The sequence below is a fragment of the Nymphalis io genome, chromosome 8 (genome assembly GCF_905147045.1).
Source record: "Nymphalis io chromosome 8, ilAglIoxx1.1, whole genome shotgun sequence".
Lineage (NCBI taxonomy): Eukaryota > Metazoa > Arthropoda > Insecta > Lepidoptera > Nymphalidae > Nymphalis > Nymphalis io.
In genome coordinates, this window is record NC_065895.1 from 2,973,692 (window position 1) to 2,996,909 (window position 23,218).

At 34.5% G+C, this 23,218-nt stretch overlaps 1 protein-coding gene across 1 annotated transcript; it reads left to right on the forward strand.

Moving 5' to 3' along the window:
* Nucleotides 1–1,098: 1,098 nt before the first annotated feature.
* Nucleotides 1,099–23,210, forward strand: LOC126770174 (integrin alpha-PS4-like). The gene is made up of 25 exons (XM_050489406.1): nt 1,099–1,179; nt 1,739–1,880; nt 6,055–6,155; nt 7,340–7,407; nt 7,858–7,885; nt 9,323–9,424; nt 9,529–9,612; nt 9,811–9,885; nt 10,198–10,286; nt 10,379–10,591; nt 12,694–12,793; nt 13,021–13,194; nt 14,131–14,228; nt 14,824–14,905; nt 16,736–16,875; nt 17,023–17,237; nt 17,576–17,780; nt 18,096–18,259; nt 18,680–18,758; nt 18,925–19,011; nt 19,507–19,642; nt 20,353–20,431; nt 21,152–21,263; nt 22,128–22,199; nt 22,966–23,210. Exons 1-25 carry the CDS (start codon nt 1,173–1,175, stop codon nt 23,026–23,028), a joined length of 2,715 nt encoding a protein of 904 aa, XP_050345363.1. The 5' UTR covers nt 1,099–1,172; the 3' UTR covers nt 23,029–23,210.
* Nucleotides 23,211–23,218: the final 8 nt, after the last annotated feature.

Sequence of the window (23,218 nt, forward strand, 5' to 3'; positions counted from 1 at the left end):
ATTAATTCCGTTATTAGGAACGCTTTATATACCTACTCAAATGCTACCAGGATAAAATGAAAATAATATAAATAGTCTCATTACAACAAAGTTATTTATTTATTTTAAAATCAGACTCAATATTATAAACACGAAGATAACTGTCTGTTTGTTTGTTATTTCGTCACGATTAAGTCACTTAAGCTGAAATTTGACAAAAAGTTACCAGGGACTTGTTATGTACATAAAAATTACGAGATTTACAAGAAAAATAATAGACCAGCTAGTAGTTTTATGATAAATATTGTTTTAAAATTAAATAAATAAGTAAAAAAGTGCTTTATGTAATGTTAAGAAAATCTTTTTATTTTATAAATTATTTTTTTAATAAAAAAATTATCGACTTATAACCTAAGATTAGGCCAACCTAATACTTTAGCCGGAATGAAATGAGATCAAAAATCAAAACAATTTTGATTACTAAAAACTTCTAATTTAAAATGAACAAAACCTCGTCAGATATATATGTATATACCTACAAATACCTATGCATTGTATGAAATTGGCTTAAAATGAATATTATTATTTTTCCTCAAGATATTAATTGGGAATCACATCAATAATAATAATAGCCTCCTGATTGATTTCGGCACTTGCGACTATTGTCAACGGAGACTATTGACTATGCATAGAGATGTTATAGTACGGGTATGTCTGTGCACAAACACAGATGCACTCCTACCCTCTCTAATAGTCTGATGAGACACGACCAAACGATATCAAACGCAAGCTTTTCGAAGCACGGTTGTGTACATTGCCTACTTCCGAACACTGGTTGTTACTGAGTATGTATCAACGGAAAACTCCAATGACACACACACAAATACATTTACGTAACAGTCGTCAAAATCTAATCGATCAGTATTTGAATTGTAATGATTTGTTAATTTACCCGACCAGAAATATAACCATTTAAAATAACTTCAAATATCGATACTGAATATATAATAAAGAATAAAAATAAATACCTAAAGTGATACATACATACAACTGGGAAGTTTCTGTATTGTATTATATATTAATGATAAAGAGGCTATAGAATTATTCATAAGCGGTGCTTCGGCGTAACAACACTAGGCACGATTATCATTTTTAAACAGAAGTTTTTATTTCTGTAAATAAATTATTACAATATGAAAAGTGAGTATTATTTACAAATTATAATAGTTATCATAACTTATATAATAGCTTTCATGAAAATTCGTTCTCTTAGTAGGTATAGTGTGTGGTACCTAAATTTTAAAAATCTTGAGTTCGGTCGTAGTTGAAAGACTTTGTGTTCGTCTGATCGCACTTATCATTTATTATGGATGTGCGGCTTTATTAAGTTATGTTTGATGATAATCTTTATTGAAAAAATAAGGAATTGCATTATAAATCTAATTACGTTATCCGAATTCCAAGTAATGGTAAAGCTGTGTGCCAGGGTTATTTAATGCGTGCGTGTAAGGAACAAATAGTATTTCTTATAGTGCCAGTGACTCAATGGTGACTCATCATCAGGTGATCCGCTTATTCGTCTGCCATTTAATTGCTAAGTATGAATTAATTGTATATAAAATAATATACGCTTTTAACCAAACGTCGAAAGCGATGAACTTCGATTTCACTATAAAAATTGGTGAATCCAATTTAATTAATCACTAAACATTTTTGTCATATAATTCTAAGCTTTTAATAATCAAACCTTTATTTTCAGGATTATATTGGATTATAATATTATGGTACATGAATATTTCGCCTATAACTCCTTATTATCATGAGATAACAACCGTAAAACCGTACTATCCATTACGAGAAGACGCATATTTTGGATACAGCATGGCTTTCTTAGATAATGAGTAAGTAAATATTTTATTTTATACTTTTACAAAAATTTTAAAATAATATATTCAACAGAGTCAGCGTTCTTAAGTTAGCTGAAACTAAATATAATATACTTACTATTCTCCTTTTTAAATAATTTAATAATTCTCATAATTAATTTTATTTCCTCAATCTTTATAAATAAGTTATTTAATTATTATTAAATGTATATTGGTTAAATATGATTGAATTATATTATATAAAAGGTTAAAAATACCTTATGGCTTTTTGTTTTAATTTAAGAATCTGGAAGTGCTTTATGTACACTTGTAACTGACATACATATTAGATATATTATTAATGTTTTATAACTTAATTTGTAAATGCTTAAAAATTTTATTATAAATATCTAAATATCACATAACAAGTACATAAGCATAATACCTTGCTTCTGGAAAAATGAATTCATCAGAAATAATCGCTGAGCCTCGAGGAAGTTTACCAGCATTTGTCCCCGATGATTTCTGCGCCCATAGCCGAATTTTCCTACCTTCGATTCACCATCTTCTTGTACTCCCACTTTGGCATTGAAGTCACCCATAACAATTGTGTAGAAGGTATTGGTACGAGACATAGCTTTCACTATGTCTTCGTACATGGCTTCGACCTCTTCGTCAGTGTTCGTTGGGGCATACACTTGTATAACCTTCAAGGCATACCTCTCGGTTATCTTTAAGACAAGGTATGCCACCCTCGCCGACACACTGCCAACCTCCACGACATTGCATCTGAGTGACTTGTGGATCAAAAAGCCGACGCCACCTTGGGATGGTTAGTGTCCTTCTCGGAAGTAGAGTAAGTGACCGGCATCTAGTGTCATCGTGTCCTCGCCCTGTCTTCGGACTTCTGATAGACCTACTATATCCCAGTTAATACGACTTAACTCTACTTCCAATTCTGTCAGATGTTCGTCCAGCCGCAGAGAGCGTCCATTATACGTGGCCAGAAACAGTCGCCGTTTGTGGTACACTGCCGTAGCCCGGGGATTCTTAGCACCCCCCATCGCACCGTTACCATGGCCGGTACCGTGGCCAGGAATAGTGTGATTACTGGGAATTGGGGGCCGTGAATTTTTGTCGTCGCTCATAGGGGGGTTTTTGCCTTAGTCACCACGCTTGGCAGGCGGGTTGGTGACCGCAGTGGCTGGACATCTTTCACTAATAGCGCTGCTGCCCGCTATCAGGATTTGCATTTTCGGATTCCAGCATTTGTGTGGTTATACCGCCACGATTTCGGTCGCCAGAGCCTCGTTCGTTGCTTAGCAGGATGTACCACGAGCAGGTGAGGTTGAAGGTAGAAAGCCTAGGTTGTTATCGGCTCCCCTTAAATCCCCTTAAAGCCTCAAAGAAAGTGGACCTGGCGAAGCCCCGATAACATAGCGATGAATAAGATCGACTTCATTTTATCCAATAAGCTCCAAATATTTAGGGATGTCTCCGTGATCAACAGGGTAAACACTGGAAGTGATCACCGCCTGGTAAGAGGCACCCTGAATATTAACACTAAAATAGAACGATCGCGGTTAATGTTAAGTCGACTCTTAGACCAACTCTGCCTCAGGTCGAAGCTGGTTGCGAAAGCTTCCAGCTGGAACTACAGAACCGATTTGCCATGTTGGAAACCAGGCAGGGCATTGACGACGCCACCAATGGTCTGGTGCGTGTCATCCGCGAGGTAGGCCAAAATTACTTTCGACAAAAGAGCAATGGACGTAAGTCGAAGCTCTCAGGCGAAACTCTGAACGAGATGACGAGGATACGAGAACAGCAGAATATGACGCCATCTGAGTGTCAGGCACTTAACAGGAAGGTTAAAAAACTAATAAGGCGTGACACAAGACGAGACCCGGAATATTGAAGATGCCATAGCACTCAATAGGGGCTCAAAGGTTCTTGCAAAGTCACATACCTCCTGTTGTCACCTGACAAAACTCAGAACCATACAAGGCACAACCGTCACCTCAAAACCAGAGATTCTAGCTGAAGTCGAAAAGTACTATGGCGATTTATACTCATCACGAGTACCTCCACCTGAGTCCCACAGTGCGGATGACCCACGAGCCAGACTAACACGCCATCTATCAGACGATCTTCCCGACATCGATTTGGGCGAGATTAGGATTGCTCTCGGGCAACTTGGAAACAACAAGGCTCCAGGAGATGACGGAATTACCTCAGAGCTTCTCAAAGCAGGAGGCACACCAGTTCTGAAAGAGCTGGCTAACATCTTTAATTCCGTCCTCCACAATGGCATAACACCGAAGGCATGGAGCAGAAGTGTGGTGGTGCTGTTTTTCAAGAAGGGCGATAAAGCTCTTCTGAAAAACTACCGCCCCATTTCACTTTTAAGCCATGTTTACAAATTGTTTTCGAGGGTAATCACGAATCGTCTTGCCCGAAAATTCGATGACTTCCAACCCGTGGAACAGGCTGGGTTTCGAAAAGGCTTCAGTACCGTAGACCACATACACACACTAAGGCAAATAATACAGAAGACCGAGGAATATAATCAGCCTCTATGCCTAGCGTTTGTGGACTACGAAAAAGCCTTCGATACCATCGAGACCTGGGCTGTTCTGGAATCCATGCAGAGATGCCTAATTGACTGTCGGTATGTCCAGGTGGTGAAGTGTTTGTACGAAGCCGCAACCATGACCGTCCAAGTACAAGATCAGAGCACAAGACCAATCCAATTGCATCGCGGGGTAAGACAGGGAGATGTAATATCACCGCAACTCTTTACCAATGCATTGGAGAACGTCTTCAAGACGCTCGATTGGAACGGACGCGGCATTAATATAAATGGCCAACACATTACACATCTGCGATTTGCCGACGACATTGTCATCATGGCGGAGACTCTGCAGGATTTGGAAGAGATGCTAAACAGCCTGAGCGATTCTTCAAGACAAGTAGGTCTCGGGATGAAGATTGAAAAGACCAAAATTATGGCAAACCGTCATGTATCCCCGAGACCAGTGGTCGTAAATGGCTCTCCACTTGAAGTTGTGCAGGAATATATCTACCTGGGCCAAACTATACAACTTGGCCGGCACAATTTTGAGAAGGAGGCTAAAAGAAGAATACGTTTGGGCTGGGCGGCATTCGGGAGGTTACGTCATATTTTTGAATCGTCGATTCCACAGTCGCTTAAGACCAGGGTCTTCAATCAGTGCGTCCTACCTGTAATGACTTACGGTGCCGAAACGTGGACACTTACCGTAGGACTGGTCCACCAATTTAGGGTCGCTCAGCGAGCAATGGAACGCGCGATGCTTGGGGTTTCTCTGGCAGATAGAATCCGAAATGAGGACATTCGCCAGAGAACTAAAGTCACCGACATCGCGCTTAAAATTAGCTCGCTGAAGTGGAAGTGGGCTGGTCATGTCTCCAGGCGCATTGATGGCCGATGGAGCCGACACGTGTTGGAGTGGAGACCACGCTTAGGCAAACGTAGTGTAGGACGCCCTGTGACAAGATGGGCCGACGATTTAAAAAAGGTGGCAGGTTCGGGATGGATGCGGACTGCCCAAGATCGGGATGGTTGGCGTTCTATGGGGGAGGCTTTCGTCCAGCAGTGGACGGCAAAAGGCTGAAAAAAAAAAAAAATACCTTGCTTATCTAAGTAACATATTTAATGAGGAAAAATATTATAGGATGGATTAAATTTTTTTATAATTTTTATATTACTGATATTCGTCGCCGGCGATTTATCTACCCACAACAATACGTTGTAATGCCATAACAGACACAACGTACCATTGAAAATCAATATAGGGTTTTGGAACCCAATTTGAAAGTTGAGTACACTATTTGTGACATACCACGATTTTTTATTGCTTTTTACTCTTTATAGTTTTTTCGTTTATATGTAGTTGATAGGTATTCAAAAATAAATATTTTATTTTTAAATTGTAAAATGTTGTTCTAATTCTTACTATGTTTTAAATATATAAACTTTCACTTGTTATTAATACAATAATAATTTATCTTTCTTAATACAAGAAAAAATAAATAAAAAAACAGCTGGAAATCTTTGTAGCTATTCCTCCCAAAGATTTTTAATTTTGTCATCGTGACAAAATTAAAATCTTATCGTTATTAAGAATAAATTCTATATTAAGAAAAAAAATGTTTTACTTTTTTTCAGCCTCGTTATAAGTGCACCAAGAGCTGATGATATTGGACAAATATATAATTACGACACGAAAACCGATAACTTAGACAAATTTGATTTACAGCTTATAAGAGGTAAATTTATTTTGAAAACAAATTCAATGATATGTTAATTCTTTATCATGACCTCATTAATTAAAGGTCACTATTAAAATACACTTATTATTAACATTAAAATGAATCTAGTCTACGTATGACTAAAGGTAAAATGGCCACCCGACCACCAGGATGGTAAGTTATCACTATCACCCATTGACATTTTTTTATATTATTAGTAGGTGGACGAGCATATGGGCCACCTGATGGTAAGTGGTCACCAACGCCCATAGACATTGGCATTATAAGAAATGTTAACCATCGCTTACATCGCCAATGCGCCAGTAACCTTGGGTACTAAGAAGTTGTGCCTGTAATTACACTGGCTCACTCACCCTTCAAACCGGAACACAACACTACCAAGTACTGCTATTTTGCGGCAGAATATATAATGAGTGGGTGGTACCTACCTAGACGAGCTTGCACGAAGCCCTACCACCAGTTTACCTCTACCTAGCCCTACCACATTTTCAGTGTTATGTATTTTTCCTAAAGTTACACTGGTTCACTCACGCTTCAAACACAACAATACTAAATATTGCTTATTGCTGTTTGAAGATCGAACATGTAATGAGTGAGTGGTACCAGACGATCTTGCACAGAGCCCTACCACCAGTATTCAATTTCATTTCTCAAAAAATTTTCTCCATCTGTGCAGGACGTATCTATCATACGTCACAAGCGTCATATATACGAGTGTACAAATGCCAAAGTTCATTTGTATATTTGTTTGTTACGCTTACGCATCTTAACTACTTAATCAATCATGAAAATTTGCATTCGAGTTATCAGGAGTACAGAAATGGACATAGTACGCCTACCTAATACCGGCCCTAGAACTTTTCAAACATTTATCGCAAATTATATATTTTTTGTACTGTTGTGTTTCGATTTGAAGGGTGAGTGAACCAGTGTAATTACAGGCACAAGGAATATAATATCATAGATCTTATGATAAGCGCCTCATAATTTATGATTAAGTTTGAAAGATCACGCAATGACAGATTCTATGGCCGATGAACACTTAGCAGGTGATACGTTTGCTCATTTGACTTCCGTAAAAAAATACTATCATTGCTTATTCTTTCATAAATAAATACGATGTCCGATTATAAACGATAACATTATGTAGAACAATTAACATTATAAGCTTCCCCCTACAGAAGTTAAGAAGTATAAGCATGACTATTGGCTGGGAGCCACTGTCACAAAGGGATCTTCATTCTTCGTGGTGAGTAGTAAATTATTTATTTATTTATTTTTACATACAATGTCATGACACTTATAGCATATATATATTTTTTGTAGTATAGGTAGGCGGACGAGCATATGGGCCACCTTATGGTAAGTGGTCACTAACGCCAATAGACATTGGCATTTTAAGAAATGTTATCGCTATCATATGTTGACATCGCTTACATCACCAATGCGCCACCAACCCTTGGAACCAAGATAACCCTTCAAATCGGAACACAAAAATACCAAGTACTGCCGTTTTGCGGTAGAATATCTGATGAGTAAGTGGTACCTATCCAGATGAGCTTGTACAAAGCCCTACCATCAATAAAAATATAAAATAATACATACATCATCTAAGTTTCGGCCGATAATTATTCTGTTTTAAATAGAGTATTTTTTTAAATTAAATACTATTAAATTAAAACTAAATTTTATATTCCAGACTTGCGCTCCAAGAGTTGTAGAATACAGTAAGTTTTTTAATATATTTTTATTTACTTTAAATATAAAACATATTTTGATTATATAATAGACAATATTGTTTAATGTTATTTAATGTCTAAACCAATTCACAATGCAATAATGATCATCGAATATATTTAAAGTGTAATAACAGTAACAGTAACAGCCTGTGAATGTACCACTGCTGGGCTAAGGCCTCCTCTTCCTTTTTGAGGAGAAGGTTTAGAGCTTATTCCACCACGCTGCTCCAATGCGGCTTGGTGAAATACACATGAGGCAGAATTTTAGTGAAATTCGACACATGCAGGTTTCCTCACGCTGTTTTCCTTCACCGTCTAGCACAAGATGAACTATAATAACAAATTTAAAACATGAAAATTCAGTGATGCCTTCCCGGGTTTGAACGATCATCAGTTAAGATTCACGCGTTCTTACCACTGGGCCATCTCGGCCGTTAGCCCGGCTAGCTCAATCGGTAGAGAGGTAATAATAGTATAAAAATAAATTAAATAATTTATTATTAAAAATGTAGTAGTATGTCTAGTTTTCATTATAAAATTATTCTGCTAGGAGACTAAACGACTCTTCAAGTAACGAAACGTAAGTAAGAATATTTATAAAACTTATACAGTAAACAGTAACAGCCTGTTAATGACCCACTGCTGGGCTAAGGCCTCCTCTCCCTTTTGAGTAGAAGGTTTGGAGCTTATTCCACCACGCTGCTCCAATGCGGGTTGGTAGAATACACATGTGGCAGAATTTCAATGAAATTAGACACATGCAGGTTTCATCACGATGTTTTCCTTCACCGTTAAGCACGAGATGAATTATAAACACAAATTAAGCACATGAAAATTCAGTGGTGCTTGCCCGGGTTTGAACCCACGATCATCGGTTAAGATTAACGCGTTCTTACCACTAGGCCATCTCGGCTTCTTATAACTCTTGTTAATTAATTTTTAAAAATCTAAATTTTTTGATAAAGTCTTGGGTTGAGTTGTATCATGTTGTGAATAGAAAAATAAATTAAATAGTTTTCAAAGGAGAAGTTAAGACACATATTCAAAACAAAGTTACATTTGAATAAATTTATTTGTTGTTTTTCAAACGCATTATTTTTCTACAAACATTTCCTCGTTTTGTATTAAGCGTTGATATTTGATGGCTCATTTATATTATATATTATAAATTAATTTTATATAAGCCCGTATAAGAAATTAAATATACTTCAATCCGACATATCATAAAAAAACGAAATCACGTTATAAATTATGAATTTACTCAGAAATCAAAATATAATGAAATAAATAACATTATAGGTATATTAACTAAGCTCTAACATGTATATCCAAAGCCAATTCAATTCAAAAAAAAAAGGTATTCAATGTTATGACGATCTAATACGAAATTCTTAATATATTTGACGTTGCGTTTTTCTTTTACAGGCAGATTTTCGACGAACTGGTACACAGCGGGAACATGTTATAATTTCACAAGTAAAACAAACATAAAACTACCATCAAAGCTAGAAAACACTGTTTTGTTTAGTAAGTATAATAATGATAATAATAATAAGCGCACAAAGTAAATTAATGTTCGAATAAACGCTCCGAAAAATGTCATCGATACTTTAATGTTTACTTTCCCTCAGATGGAAATTCCGATTCTTTTGGATGGAGCATCAATGTGGATCCATTAAATAGAATTATGATCGGTGGTCCCGCCTTAATTGGTGGTAAGTGGTAGTTGTAATTTCTAACTGTACAATAATATCTTACGCTTTTGCCGAATAAGTATAAAAATATTTGTATTTCTTTAAACGAAATAGGCATCTGTACTTAAATATATTTGGACAAAGCTGAAAAATTTTATGAAGAAGAATTGCTTAGTATGTTTTTTTCAGATCTGAATTAAATGTTTAATGTTTTTATAGGTTATGTGAGAATTCATCAAACGCACTTCACTACGCCATACATTTTGAGGAATACAACCAATACATACAATTTTGGTACGGATGTTCATACAACATTTTATCTCATCTTATAAAGATAAATATATAAGGATATGCTCATAGGGCAGTCAAACAAACACTAAAATCGATAACTCAGTTCCTCTATAACAAACTTCATCAACAAAAATAAATTTAAACAGTCTTAAAAAAAACAGAGCAAGTTTTTTTAAAAACAAAACCAAACTTAACAAGCTTCATAGCTTGTTAAGTTTGATATAGGCTCATGCCTATCACTAGATCACACAGCTCTATCATTGTAGATGCAATAAGACGAGACATTAAATCAAATAAAATTGAAATAAATTTCAGGATACAGCATTGCAAGTGGTTATTTTCTATCGGATAAGGACCTTACCTTTGCCGTCAGTTCTACTTATGGAGCGTATGGCGAAGGCCAGGTATTTGACAAAATATCTTGCAAATGTAAACCAATTGCTATTATTCTGATGTTCCTGCTACTTTTTTATTCCTACAAATGACTTGGTTGCAGGTGTTTATATTTAGCACAGATTTCAAAGACAAGTACAGAATCATCAATAAAGGAATAGGGTCTATGTATGGAGCTGTACTTTGCGCTTTACGTTTGGAAGGAAATCGTTCTTCTTTGTTGGTAGGAGCACCAACATATACGACAAACCCTCATGAATATGACCAAGGTGCCATCTACCTATATGTGCCGAATTATTCTGCTAATACCACTGAGGTATTGTTACATTTTTATGACGTGAAATGATTATTAATGATAATATCCTGGGACATAATTAACACATGGTCATCTGATCCCAAATTAAGCTGAGTTTGTACTATAGAAACCAGACAATTGATATACTACATATACTACTTTTCTTTTGTAACAGATTGTTGAACAGTTCATGTTCATGCACACAAATGTCTATCCTTTGTGGGAATCGAATCCACTACCGTCGGCGTGACGGCAAGTATTTACCAACCACGCCAACCGGCCCGCCAAATTACAAATACATCTTAGTGTGGAACTTTATGCTAATAGCCGAGATGAGTCATGATGACATATTAAAACGATCACATAATTTCGACCGAAGATCGGAGGGTCAAATCCGGATAAAGAGCACTGAGTATTCGTGTGTTTAGATTCTGTTTATAATTTATCCCCTGTTCCGAGTGAAGGAAAATATTTTATTTATTTATTTATTTATTTATTAGGGAAACATACAGCATATCGTATATTACAACTTAATATAATAATCATATTTTAACACTTATGCCAGTTAAGTTTCCACTACTGTTTTAACAGGGAAGTGGACTAATTTTGATGTTACATAAAATATAACTATTTATGACAAAGTAAAATTTTAACGTAAATATGGTTATGGTTAATTACTAATAAGTATTTTTCACAAGATTATAAAATTTACTTAAACTATTTTTAAACAGATCAATGTGGTTGTATTTTCTATTATGACTATTACAAGATCTTAGAATAAAAGAATTTTTGAAATAATTAGTTTTATAAATGGGTATTGAAAAAGTATCCTGAGAGCGAGCGTTAAAACGAGGACACTTAAATAAAATCTCACTGAGCAGATATGGAGAATCAATTAAATTATTTAATATTTTGTAAAGAAACATTTGGTCTCTTTGTTCTCTACGTTCTTCAAGTGGCATAAAAACAGAGTCAGGAAAAGTAAATTTGTATCGCAACCTCCTGATAAATTTGTTTTGTATATTTTCAATTAAGTTGACATATTTTGCATATTGTGGATTCCAAACAGTTGACGCATACTCTAAATGTGATCTAACGAAAGCATTGTACAAAATTACAAAGGTATGAATATTTTTAAAATCTGCCCCTTGCCGAAAGATAAATCCAAGCATTTTATACGACTTCATCACTATTTCCTCAATATGCTTATCGAATATAAGTTTGTTGTCTAGTTGTACCCCAAGGTCTCTCACCTCGGTTACCCTTTTTAATTTAGTATTAAATATGGAATAGTCAAAAATTATTTGTTCTTTTTTTTTCGAAAATGTAATTACACAGCACTTGTCAACATTAAGCTGCAAATTATTAGCAATGCAATATTGTCCTAATTTATTTAAATCCTCTTGTAAATGAAAACAGTCTTGATTATTTTTTATTATCTTAAAAATTTTAGTGTCATCAGCGTATAATAAAACTTGAGAATTTTTGAAACAATTAGTTACGTCATTAATAAAAATGTTAAAAAGTAAAGGGCCAAGGTGAGAACCTTGTGGTACACCTGATGTTACAGGAATAAAACTAGACGTATATCCTTTAATAGCAACGGCTTGAGATCTTTCGCGGAGTCATATCATGCAGAGACTCGCATGTTTCGGACATTCCGCCACATGTTTAACTCGCACTCAAGCAGCGTGACGCCAAGAGCTCCAAACCTTTTAAATGGAAAAGTAACATTTGCGCAGCGGTAGGACATACATATATGAATAAAAAATATATATTTACTGGTACTAGGGCTTTATACAAGCTCGTCTGGGTAGGTAACACCCACTCATCAGATATTCTACCGCAAAACATCAGTAGTTTATATTATTATGTGTCCGGTTTGAAGGGTGCGTGAGCCAGTGTAATTACAGGCGCAAAGGACGTAACCGATGGTAAACATTTCTTACACTGCCAATATCTATGGGCGTTGCTGACCACTTACCATCAGGTGACCCATATGCTCGTCCGCCTACCTATATATATATATATAATAAGGAATATTTTAAATTATGAAATGTTTCGTCTAGCTTTTTACAGTTCATATTTTTTTGAGTAATGTATCGTCATCTATCTAATTTAAGAAGCTGGTACTTAAGAGGATAATAAATGGGACGTCAAGCGGTGGTTATTTCGGTTACTCTATTGTCAATATCGGAGATTTGGATGGCGACGGTAAAGATGGTAAGTAATTATTTTAATATAAATGGGGCTAGAGATATTTCGTACAGACGCGCGGTTGAAGCGCGGATGTTAACTCATACTGTTGATTTTAGATTTGTTAATATTTAATTAAAAGTTAAGTATCATGTTCTCATAAGTATGATATATTTGTGAATAATAATCACAGTGATAAATAGCAAGATTTAAACCAAAATCAGATTCAGGTTAAATTTTGATGACTCTTTTAGAAATTGCAATTGGAGCGCCATATGAAGATGCAGGAAAGGGAGCAGTGTACATTTACTCAGGCCATGGTCTTCTTTCTGGCAAGACTTGGCTACAGAAAATCTATCGAAATGAGTTCCAATCCTTTGGATTTAGTCTTGCAGCATTTACTGAATCCTATGAAGATGTATGCAATGGTATGATTATTTATTTATTATATAATTTTCGGGACAACCAACACACAGTTAAATAAGTTTTGTGTATACTGTGGTATGCACAAAACTTATATTTACTTAAGGAATACCACAAGAGTTACATAACGATAACTTACATATATGTTTTACTCATATAAGCACTTTATGTCTATGTAAGTTTTCGTAATAATTAATTGCGATAACATATAAATAGTTAAATGAAAAAAAATACTAAGCTAATAGCATTTGAGCTAAACTGGAGCCCCCCTCGGAAACTGATCATTTAAAAATGTGACATTTGTGTGATTATACTGATATATAGAACGATATGTACAAAGTATAATGTCAATTCCTTGACAGAAAACCCGATAACGTTTCATTTAACAATACAATACAGTAACAGCCTGTTACTGTCCCATTGCTAGGCTAAGGCCTCATTCCACCACGCTGCTAAAATGCTGATTGGTAGAATATACATGTGACAGAATTTCAATTAAAATTAGACCTATAGGTTTCCTCACAATGTTTCCCTTCACCGTAAAGCACGAGGTGAATTATAAACACAAATTGAGCACATGAAAATTCAGTGGTTCTTGCCCGGGCTTGAACCTACGATCATTGGTTAAGATTCACGCGTTCTAACTACTCACTAGGCCATCTCGGCTATGGCTCATTTACTGATCCTTAATACAAAAACGTAACGCACATACCCCGGGTATGCAGCGCTATAATAAACTGCAGCATCATAGCTATTAGACGAATACTATGAATGACATTGAAACTTTACTAATTTATTTATTTTATAGAATAATAATAAACTCAATATAATTCCCTAGTTTACTTAAATTTATGATATTTGTATGATAAGATATAAGATGATATTAATACGAGTATTTTTTTTTAAGTTTTAAAAGTTAGTAGAAATAATATTTATTTCAGGGTTAGCTATCAGCGCTCCACTAGACAACAAAGTATTTCTATACAAATGTACAGCTTACATCACCGTAAATTTACGCACAAAATTTCCGGATTTACAGGTATGATATTTTTGAATTTCTCTATTATCTATATATCCAAATAATAAAATTATAACAGGCCGATATCATGATGTTAATATCATGATATGAATGTCATTATCATTCGAACGTACCCGTGTTTAATTGAAAAATTCAATAAAAGACGATATCGATGACAATGACCATAACTTTGATTATAAGGTCCTCCAGACCGATTTCGGCCACGGCGGCCATTCTCAAGATAGATTAGCCAACTGTGCAGGACATATGTGCACAAGTATGTGTGAAAACACAGGTGCACTCGCTACCCCCTAACTCTCCTAATCCGTTGGGACGGATTTTCGTGCTTACCGAGGTACGGGAGTGTGCCCTTTCAACTTTCAAACTCCGGGAATTTTGACATAAAAACCAAATTACTTTTTATTGACCCGACCTGGGCCATTTGAACCCAGGGCCTCAGGGACTGCAGCCTTATATCTAGCCACTAGACCAACGATGCAGTCACTTAGCACTTTACTGTATGGGCGAATATAGGACTAGGACTTTATTTTACATATGCAATAAGTCAAATATATAGTACTATATTTATTTTGAAATAATCATGCTATCATTCCAGAAACGCGAGAATCAACTACATTTTAAATTCGATGCATGTATCGATTTTACCTATCCTAGTAAACCAAAATTTATTGACTCAGGTAAGTTTGTTTTTTATCCTTATGTTAAAATGTCAGTCAATTTAAAGGAACAGATTAATCGTTACCAAGAAAAAACATGCATAATTTATTTTATGAGATTACTAAAATAATATATCAACACTCATCCGAAAAACCCGTTGTAACCCCTCCTTTAGAGGAAATTAGGGGATATCTTGCGCATACCATGATGGTGCCTCAAAACACGTTTTTTTTTTACCAATTTGACAAATTTTATTTGCAAAGTGGTCACACTGCTGAACTTTTTTTTGCCGATATTTGTAAATCCCAAAATAAACATGAGTTTCATTTAACACGAAACACATAAAGTGAAGCTTATTTAGCTGTGTAGACTCTAGTTATGTGAAGTTCACTGAACCCAAATTAGGATGGAACTTATAATTATACCGTTGTGTAGACGGTAGCGCCATTTCAACATCCAGAACACGTCTCTGAAACTTGATACTGCCGCTGAAGCTACTCAAGTGCCGCAAATAGTACTTGCAGCATTTTAATTATTATGAATTGGCTGCACTTTTTGAGATTATAATTTCTGTGTCAGTATATACCAATAAAAATAACGAAAAATCAATAGATAGTTTAATCCGACCTCAAAAATAACATTGCACTAATAAAGTGAAACACAACTCAATAGTTTTTATTTAAAAAAAATGTGTTCTACAAAACTGTCAGAAGTCGGGAAACAAATATGGGATTTCTTATCCAAAAAATATGGATCGCCCTAGGACTTAGCTTTAGTAGTACACAGAAGTCATGCAAATCGGTCTAGCCGTTTTAAAATAAACCATTAATATCCTTACTAATATTATAAATGCGAAAGTGACTTTATTTGTTTGCTACGCTTTCTTAGCTCATCCGATCACCATGAAATTTTGCATACACTTTGTCAGGGGAATAGAATAGGATGAAGATGTACCTTCCCACCTCTCATACGCAGGTCCACGGGCGGAAACTATACAGCATATGTGTCATACATACGAGTACAAACAACGCCTTTTTTGATTTCGTTTACAAAACTTATATAGTCTCTATAAGACTGTTACCATATACACTGATTGTGAACCATGTTTCTTGTCACCAACAAGCCAATGACTACTTTACTTTAAAATTAAGCTACGCAATTAAGAGGCATATTCTGTTCACGTCTTAGGTTCAACGCCTCAGCATTCTCTAATGGGCTTGCTCTTTTATAATTTAAAAACCCTATTTTTGTTATTGTAATTTGAAATATCAAAAAATTATATTATATCCAATAATATAATATTTTTTTCTTTTTTAAATGTAACGCAAATAATATTATCATAAGGTTAAAATATATTATTTAATTCCTGTTCGGTCGGTCTGGGTTATACATAACTTGAAATCTAGACAGATTGTATATAATATTCTTTTTTTATATAGAATAAGAAAGCGGACGAGCATATGGGCCACCTGATGGTAAGTGGTCACCAACGCCCATAGACATTGGCATTGTAAGAAATGTTAATCATCGTTTACATCACCTATGCGCCACCAACCTTGGGAACTAAGATGTTATGTCCCTTGTGCCTGTAATTACACTGGCTCACTCACCCTTCAAACCGGAACAAAACAATACAAAGTGCTGCTGTTTTGCGGTAGAATATCTGATGAGTGGGTGGTACCTACCCACAAGAGCTTGCACAAAGCTCTACCACCAGTCAAAATCTAGTCTATAATCAATAATCTAGTCTATTCTGTGTATTACATACAAACAAACATAATATATGGGGGTTATTTATGCCGTTTATATAAAAAAATATTAGCCGTAATTAGTGTAATTTTATATTACAGAAATTGAGTTCAAAGTTAAAATAACTCACACATATGCAAAGTTAGACAACTCCGCGCCAGATGGATCAATTACAAATCCTATAAATTTGGGACAACGTCGCGAAAGCTTTTGCGCTAGCTTCAAAGTGTTGACACCAGAGGTACGTATAATAAGCAAGTATTATAGCATAATATAACAAAATAGATCCTGATGACATTAGTGGATAAAGCTTCCTATCCCTTAAAATATTCTTTTTAATCTCAATTGTGATCATAATTATGGCAGTAAATCACTTGAATATTCACAGGAAGGTGATTACAACGAAATGATAAAATATAACATAACGGTGGATTTAACCAATCGAATGATGAAAAAAACAAAAGAAAAGTTTGATAGAGCTCATGTACTTCTAAGTGATAGAAGTGTCCGTTCGTTGGAAGGTCAGCTTTGGGCAGCTAACTGTAAAAGCACCTACGGTCGCTGCGTCCCCCAGCTCAGCCTTGAGACTTTCACAACCCTAACGTAAGTTTTACGAGTTAATGATTCCAAACCTAAATTATCGCGTTTACTATATAACAGCAAATTTATTTGTACTAATCGTACATTTTCTTCTTACAAGAAAAAAATACGAAGATTTAATCATATTGACATTTACTCAGACTTATTTACTCACAAGTTTCATTCGTCATCATCTTCATCATTATTTACTTGCCCTTATCCCACTTGCTGAGGATGGGCGCAGCCGATCCGATGGTGAGAGCCATCGTTTGAGATAAATTACTAACTACTACTACTATATCGGACCTACTCACCTTTATCACATATAGCATAATATTCTTTGAGTGTCAATTCTTCCGCAGAGATCCTTACTTAGTCAGCAATTCAAAAAAAGAAAAATTTTCTCTAATGATATTGAACTCTGGCGAGATTGCCTATAACCCGTGCGTGATAGTGACAGTACTCGGCGCTCATGTGCTGAGCCACCCCCCTGGATGCACGCGCGGTGAAGACGCGGAGCAAGTTATTTGTAAACCAAATAAAATGTTGATTAATGGATATAAATGGGTAAGTTCTTTAGGTACGTTTATATTTTACATAACATTATTAAGCACCGAGAATATACTATACAAAATAAAATTAATTTTAATTAACATAAGATAAAAAAAACTAAATAATTTATTATATATAAACTAATAATATATTTCTTAAAACAGTAAATTCATTACTTTTAATATTTAGATAGACAAAGGTGTAGAAAAGTATATTTTGATCTGTATTTCAAGTAGGCTCTTGAAATAGGGTATCAAAATATAATCGATATTTTACAAGATTTATTCAAATTTAAGTTTACAAAAGTTATTAAATATTATATTATTTTAGCCCACTGGTAATATCGAGATTGATACATCGTTTGCAACAAATCAATTAGATAATTTATCGATCCAGTCGGACCTGTACAATAATTGCAATGACAAAACAGATAAAAAAACAAACACGAATTTTTTCAGTCTGATATATGACTTCAGTGGAATTAATATACAAGGGTGAGTTATAAAACTAGTAACAAATAAAATAAAATGATAATAAATTTAATTTTCTATTTAAATGTAGGCAGACTGGCAAATGGGCCACACGGGTAATTGCTCACTTTCGCCTCTAGATATAGGCCCTGTAAGAAATATTAATAATCCCTTACATCGTCAATGCACAACCAACTTTGAAAACTAAGATGTTATATCTCTTGTGCCTGTTATTTCCGCCAGAATTATCTGCTCACCAATTATTACATCACGCTACTACAATGCAATACACGTAAGGCAGATATTCAGTCATGAGGCACATATGCAGGTTTCCTCACCCTTCCATGAACACGAGATAAATTATGAACTTGATTATTAGACATGATAATGTACAATAAAGTAAATATTTTTCAAAGGATTTTATTTTACATAATTTATTTGCAGTCTTTCTAACCCGAGCAAAAACTTAAATATTACAACCGTTGATGTCACACTAGGGAAGCAATTTCACCATTTATATTCGGTAAGTTTTACGGCAAAAGATATTTGTCCAACGACAAAGGATTCATGTTCTTGTTGCTCTTCGATATTAAAAATTAAAATCTTACTGCAAAACATGATTGTGAAATAATAGTGCTGCGAGCTACAAAGTCTCTCTTGTATTGAATCCAATTTATTTACTATTTCAGATAAAAAATGATGGTTCGACAGACTACTTGAACGCTAAATTTAAAATTTTGCTAGAAAAGAGGAAATATTTAAGTTACTCATTAGAGGTAAGTTACGAATCGAATACTAAGTTTTGTATAATATAATCGAATTTCTATTTTGTTAAAGTAGTATTTGTATCGTGTTTGGTAACGTATAAGATACTTTATTACTATTAACAAAACGAAATAAATATTGTCAAATAAAATTAATATCTAATGATTATGGTCAGCCATCACGGTATTAAGAACAATTATTACAATATTTTTATTTGTTTCTATTTGTTCATAACACTTTCTATAAAAATGAGGCAATGACGCATATAGTAAATAAGTGTTTTTTTTTTTTGGAATTCACCAGCGGACTTAGAACACTGTAGGGGACAAAGCTGACTAAGTAAATTTCTATTCGATTCTCTAATTTATACTAAATACTGGCTGGATGATTCCTAAATTAACTTCGACAAATCTTTTCAACATATATTTCATAAGGTTTAAGGTTAAGATTATCAGTCTAATTTTAAGAAAAAGATATTTAAGACTTAAATAATCGTATTTCTTAAGGTGTCCTCCAAATCCAATATCATAGAAAAAAAGGAGACAGACAACATGATCGAATACACATATAAAGTCCAAGAGCTGGCCAGAAGGAATGAAACGAATGTGTATTTATGTATAAATATCGTGCCAGAAACCCTAGGTTCGTATAGTAGCTATATTTTTTTTGACTGCCTCATTGGTCTAGTGGCTTGATGTACGGCCGCAGACCCGGAGGTCCTGAGTTCAATACCCAGGTGGGGCCAATAATAAGTTATTAGTTTTTCTGTCAGAAAATTCTCAGTAGCAGCCCGGGGTCTGGAAGTTGGAAGTGTGTACACTTCCGTGCCTCAGAAAGCACGTAAAGCCTTGGTCCTGCGCCTGAACTCTTTCCGGTCGTGTCGGATTGCCGTCCCATCGGATTATGAGAGTTAGGGAATAGAGAGTATACCTGTGTTTGCGCACACACTTATGCACTATAATATCTCCTGCGCAGTTGGCTAGTCTCTCTTGAGATTGGCCGCCGTAGCCGAAATCGGTCTGGATGACATGATAATAGTGTTTAACTGCTTAATCAATTAATAAGATATTCATTTTAAAATTTTAACTATTTCCAAAATATCAAATCAAAGTATGTATGATGATAGTAGGGCTTTGTGTTACAGTACCGAAGTCTAAAAGCGGTGGCGACTACTTACCATCAGGCCCATTTGTCAGAATATCTATCCATGTTTAATTCATACACAAGCTGTTCACCGGATTGTGGAGTCCATGGATAATTATATTAAATACGACGGAGAGTCACAACGCATCCGCGTTGCCTCACTCTTAATAAATAAATTCAATTGTTTTTACGTAGTCTATTCATTACAGGTGAATTTATAACAAGCGGAAATGTAACGACAGCGTCGAAGTTAATTTTGTATTTGAAAGAAGATATCCAAGAAATGAGGTAACTTTTCGTTAATTTTATACTGAGCTCCAATTATTACTAATTTATATAAAAGGGTTTAATTTCGATGACCCAGTGGATACACGTGGATCTTAGTCGATGATTGCTGGTTCATCTACAGATAACCACAGATTCTTCAAGTGTTAAATATGGGCTTATAATTCAACTCGTGCTTGTCTATGTCGTAACCAAAAACATAAAACTTATAGATATATTACAGTTTGGTTTCATCGTTTATAATATAAAAACTAATATCTTATGTTACTTATGTTGCTTAAAATACCCTGGTACACTTAACTTTCAAGACGAAACACATCATTAACGCGAGAATATTTCGGTTTATTTTAAATGAACCTTTAAAAACTACCTTTAATCACAAGTCACACGTGCAATTTCTGATATCTGATTCAAGTGATATGCGACATTGACCATAATAATCATAATATTTTACGAATACTCTCATCAAAATAGTACACATATATAAATATAATATGAAGTAGTTCTTACAAAATAGCTCTGCAGTGGCTATTACTACTCTTTAAATACATAACACGTACGTTACACGTCAAAATGTGATATACCTTATTAAAATAGCCTATACCGAAATTTGTTTTTCAACGTGTTTAAATATTCTTATAGAATAACACTGGAGGATCGAATCTAATTTCAAATCATTATCGCTTGCACAATTATTTGGCTATTTAATTTTGTCTCTTTCAGCGTCTCAACGACCTTGATTCTCAAGTCAACCCGTGTGGCTGCATGGATTATAATAATCGCAATTCTGATGGGTCTACTTATTCTACTTTTAATGGCCTTCATATTACGCGAGGTAACTCAATTTAATAATGATAATTATCTTCTCTTCGTGTCTTCGCGGTCGACATGGTTTGTGAGCTTGGAATAAACTTTTCCTATGTGACTTGTTCAATCAATAAGCGTACCGCAAGGCGGCATTTTATCTCCAATTATTATTTTCTTTCCCTTTATTAATTTTCTCACTTCTTACATCGACTGTTTGTCACTTATCTGAAGATGTATATATATGTATTTGTATGTACAATTGAGTTAATAATACAAATGATTGTTGAATTGTAGTTTTTAAAAATTCGTAAGCAGAAGCCAGTCTGTAAAATGGATATTATTGTAAGAACTGCTTTACAAAAATAATAGTATATTTTAAAATATCTCCGACATTATCTTTTAAAGTGAAAACATAGTTTATTATTGATGATGTTAAACTGTAAATGAACTAGAAAGTGATCTCTCGGCTTAGGACAGTCAGCATCGTAGTCAGTGTATTTAAGTGGCAGGCAATATTGGTTGGTAGTTCTCGTCTGCTTGCTACTCTTGATTCAGGTCTTTTGCATTCTTCGTTCTGAATGGTTTCCACTTAGATACACTTTAAGCATCTTCTGCGAAAATATGTTAAAATAAAGGTATATTTAACAAGGTTTTAACTATCAGATATTTTGTTTCTAGAATATATATTTAAATACATTTATACATGAAAGCGTTTTCTGTATTAAATCGAAACAATAGGTGGACTGAAACTACATTTAAGTATATTATATATTATAATATTTATACATTAAGCATTACGTTCGCCTTTTGTTAAAACTGTTTAATTTTAATGGTCGTGTAATAACATGCTTAAAATAATCCTTCACGGTTTATTACTAAATTTATTTTTCAGTGCGGCTGCTTCCAAAGAAAAAATAAGAAAAAATTAAATAGCTTGAAAGAATTTGTCAGAACGCAAAGTATGGTAAGTCTTTACAAAAAAATGAATCATCTAATTCAATAATATACAAATTCCAAAATGCTGCGCTTATGAAACTTACCAGCGTATTGTTTATTTTAAATCTACATGAACTGTTTATTAAAAGATGTAATACGAAATATATTGACGATATATACATTTGAACTGTATGTATATGTATCGAAGTATCTATTACATATGAGTTTAACTTTTTAAATTTTTTATAGTATTTTGGACTTTCTTTAAATTAATTAGATACGATTTTGTTTTTACTTGTAATCGTTAGGGATACTGACAAATTGGTCAGCTGATGATATGTGGTCTATCCACCTAGCTATTGACGTTAGGGCTTTAAGAAATATTAAACATGTTTATATCGTCAACGCGCCACCAACCTTGGGAACTTCTTAGTTCCTTTCTGTATGTAAATACAAAAGTTCACTCACCGATTTATACACCGGTGTTTGTTTTATAGTATAGGTAGGCAAGCATATGAGCCATTTGATTGTAAGCGGTCAACAACGCCCATAAACATTGGCACTGTAAGAAATGTTAACCATCGCTACCATCGCTTACGTCGCCAATGCACCACCAACCTTGGGAACTAAGATGTTATGCCCCTTGTGCCTAGAATTAACTGTGGTAGAATAAGTAAAGAGTTGACAGTACTTTGTGGTAGTGCTGTGTGGGTAGGCACATAGCACTGCCACAAAGTACGATATCATGATTTTGTAATATGTTATAATTAAAAAATATTTACTTGGATTTTTAGCGTCAAAACTCTAGAGGACATCATATGCTGCAGGAAGAGAGGGACGCTAATATTTGTGATTGAAAAATAAGCTTTGAGAGTGGGAATATAAACAATGGTGGATTATAGATGGAACTAATTCAATAAGGGCTTTATATATTAATTTAATAAGGTTTCGTATTGTAATATTACCTATAATTATTATTAAAAATTGTCTTTAATTTTTTAACAAATTTATTAAAAAAATATTTAAATAAAAAATATTCGTCTTTTA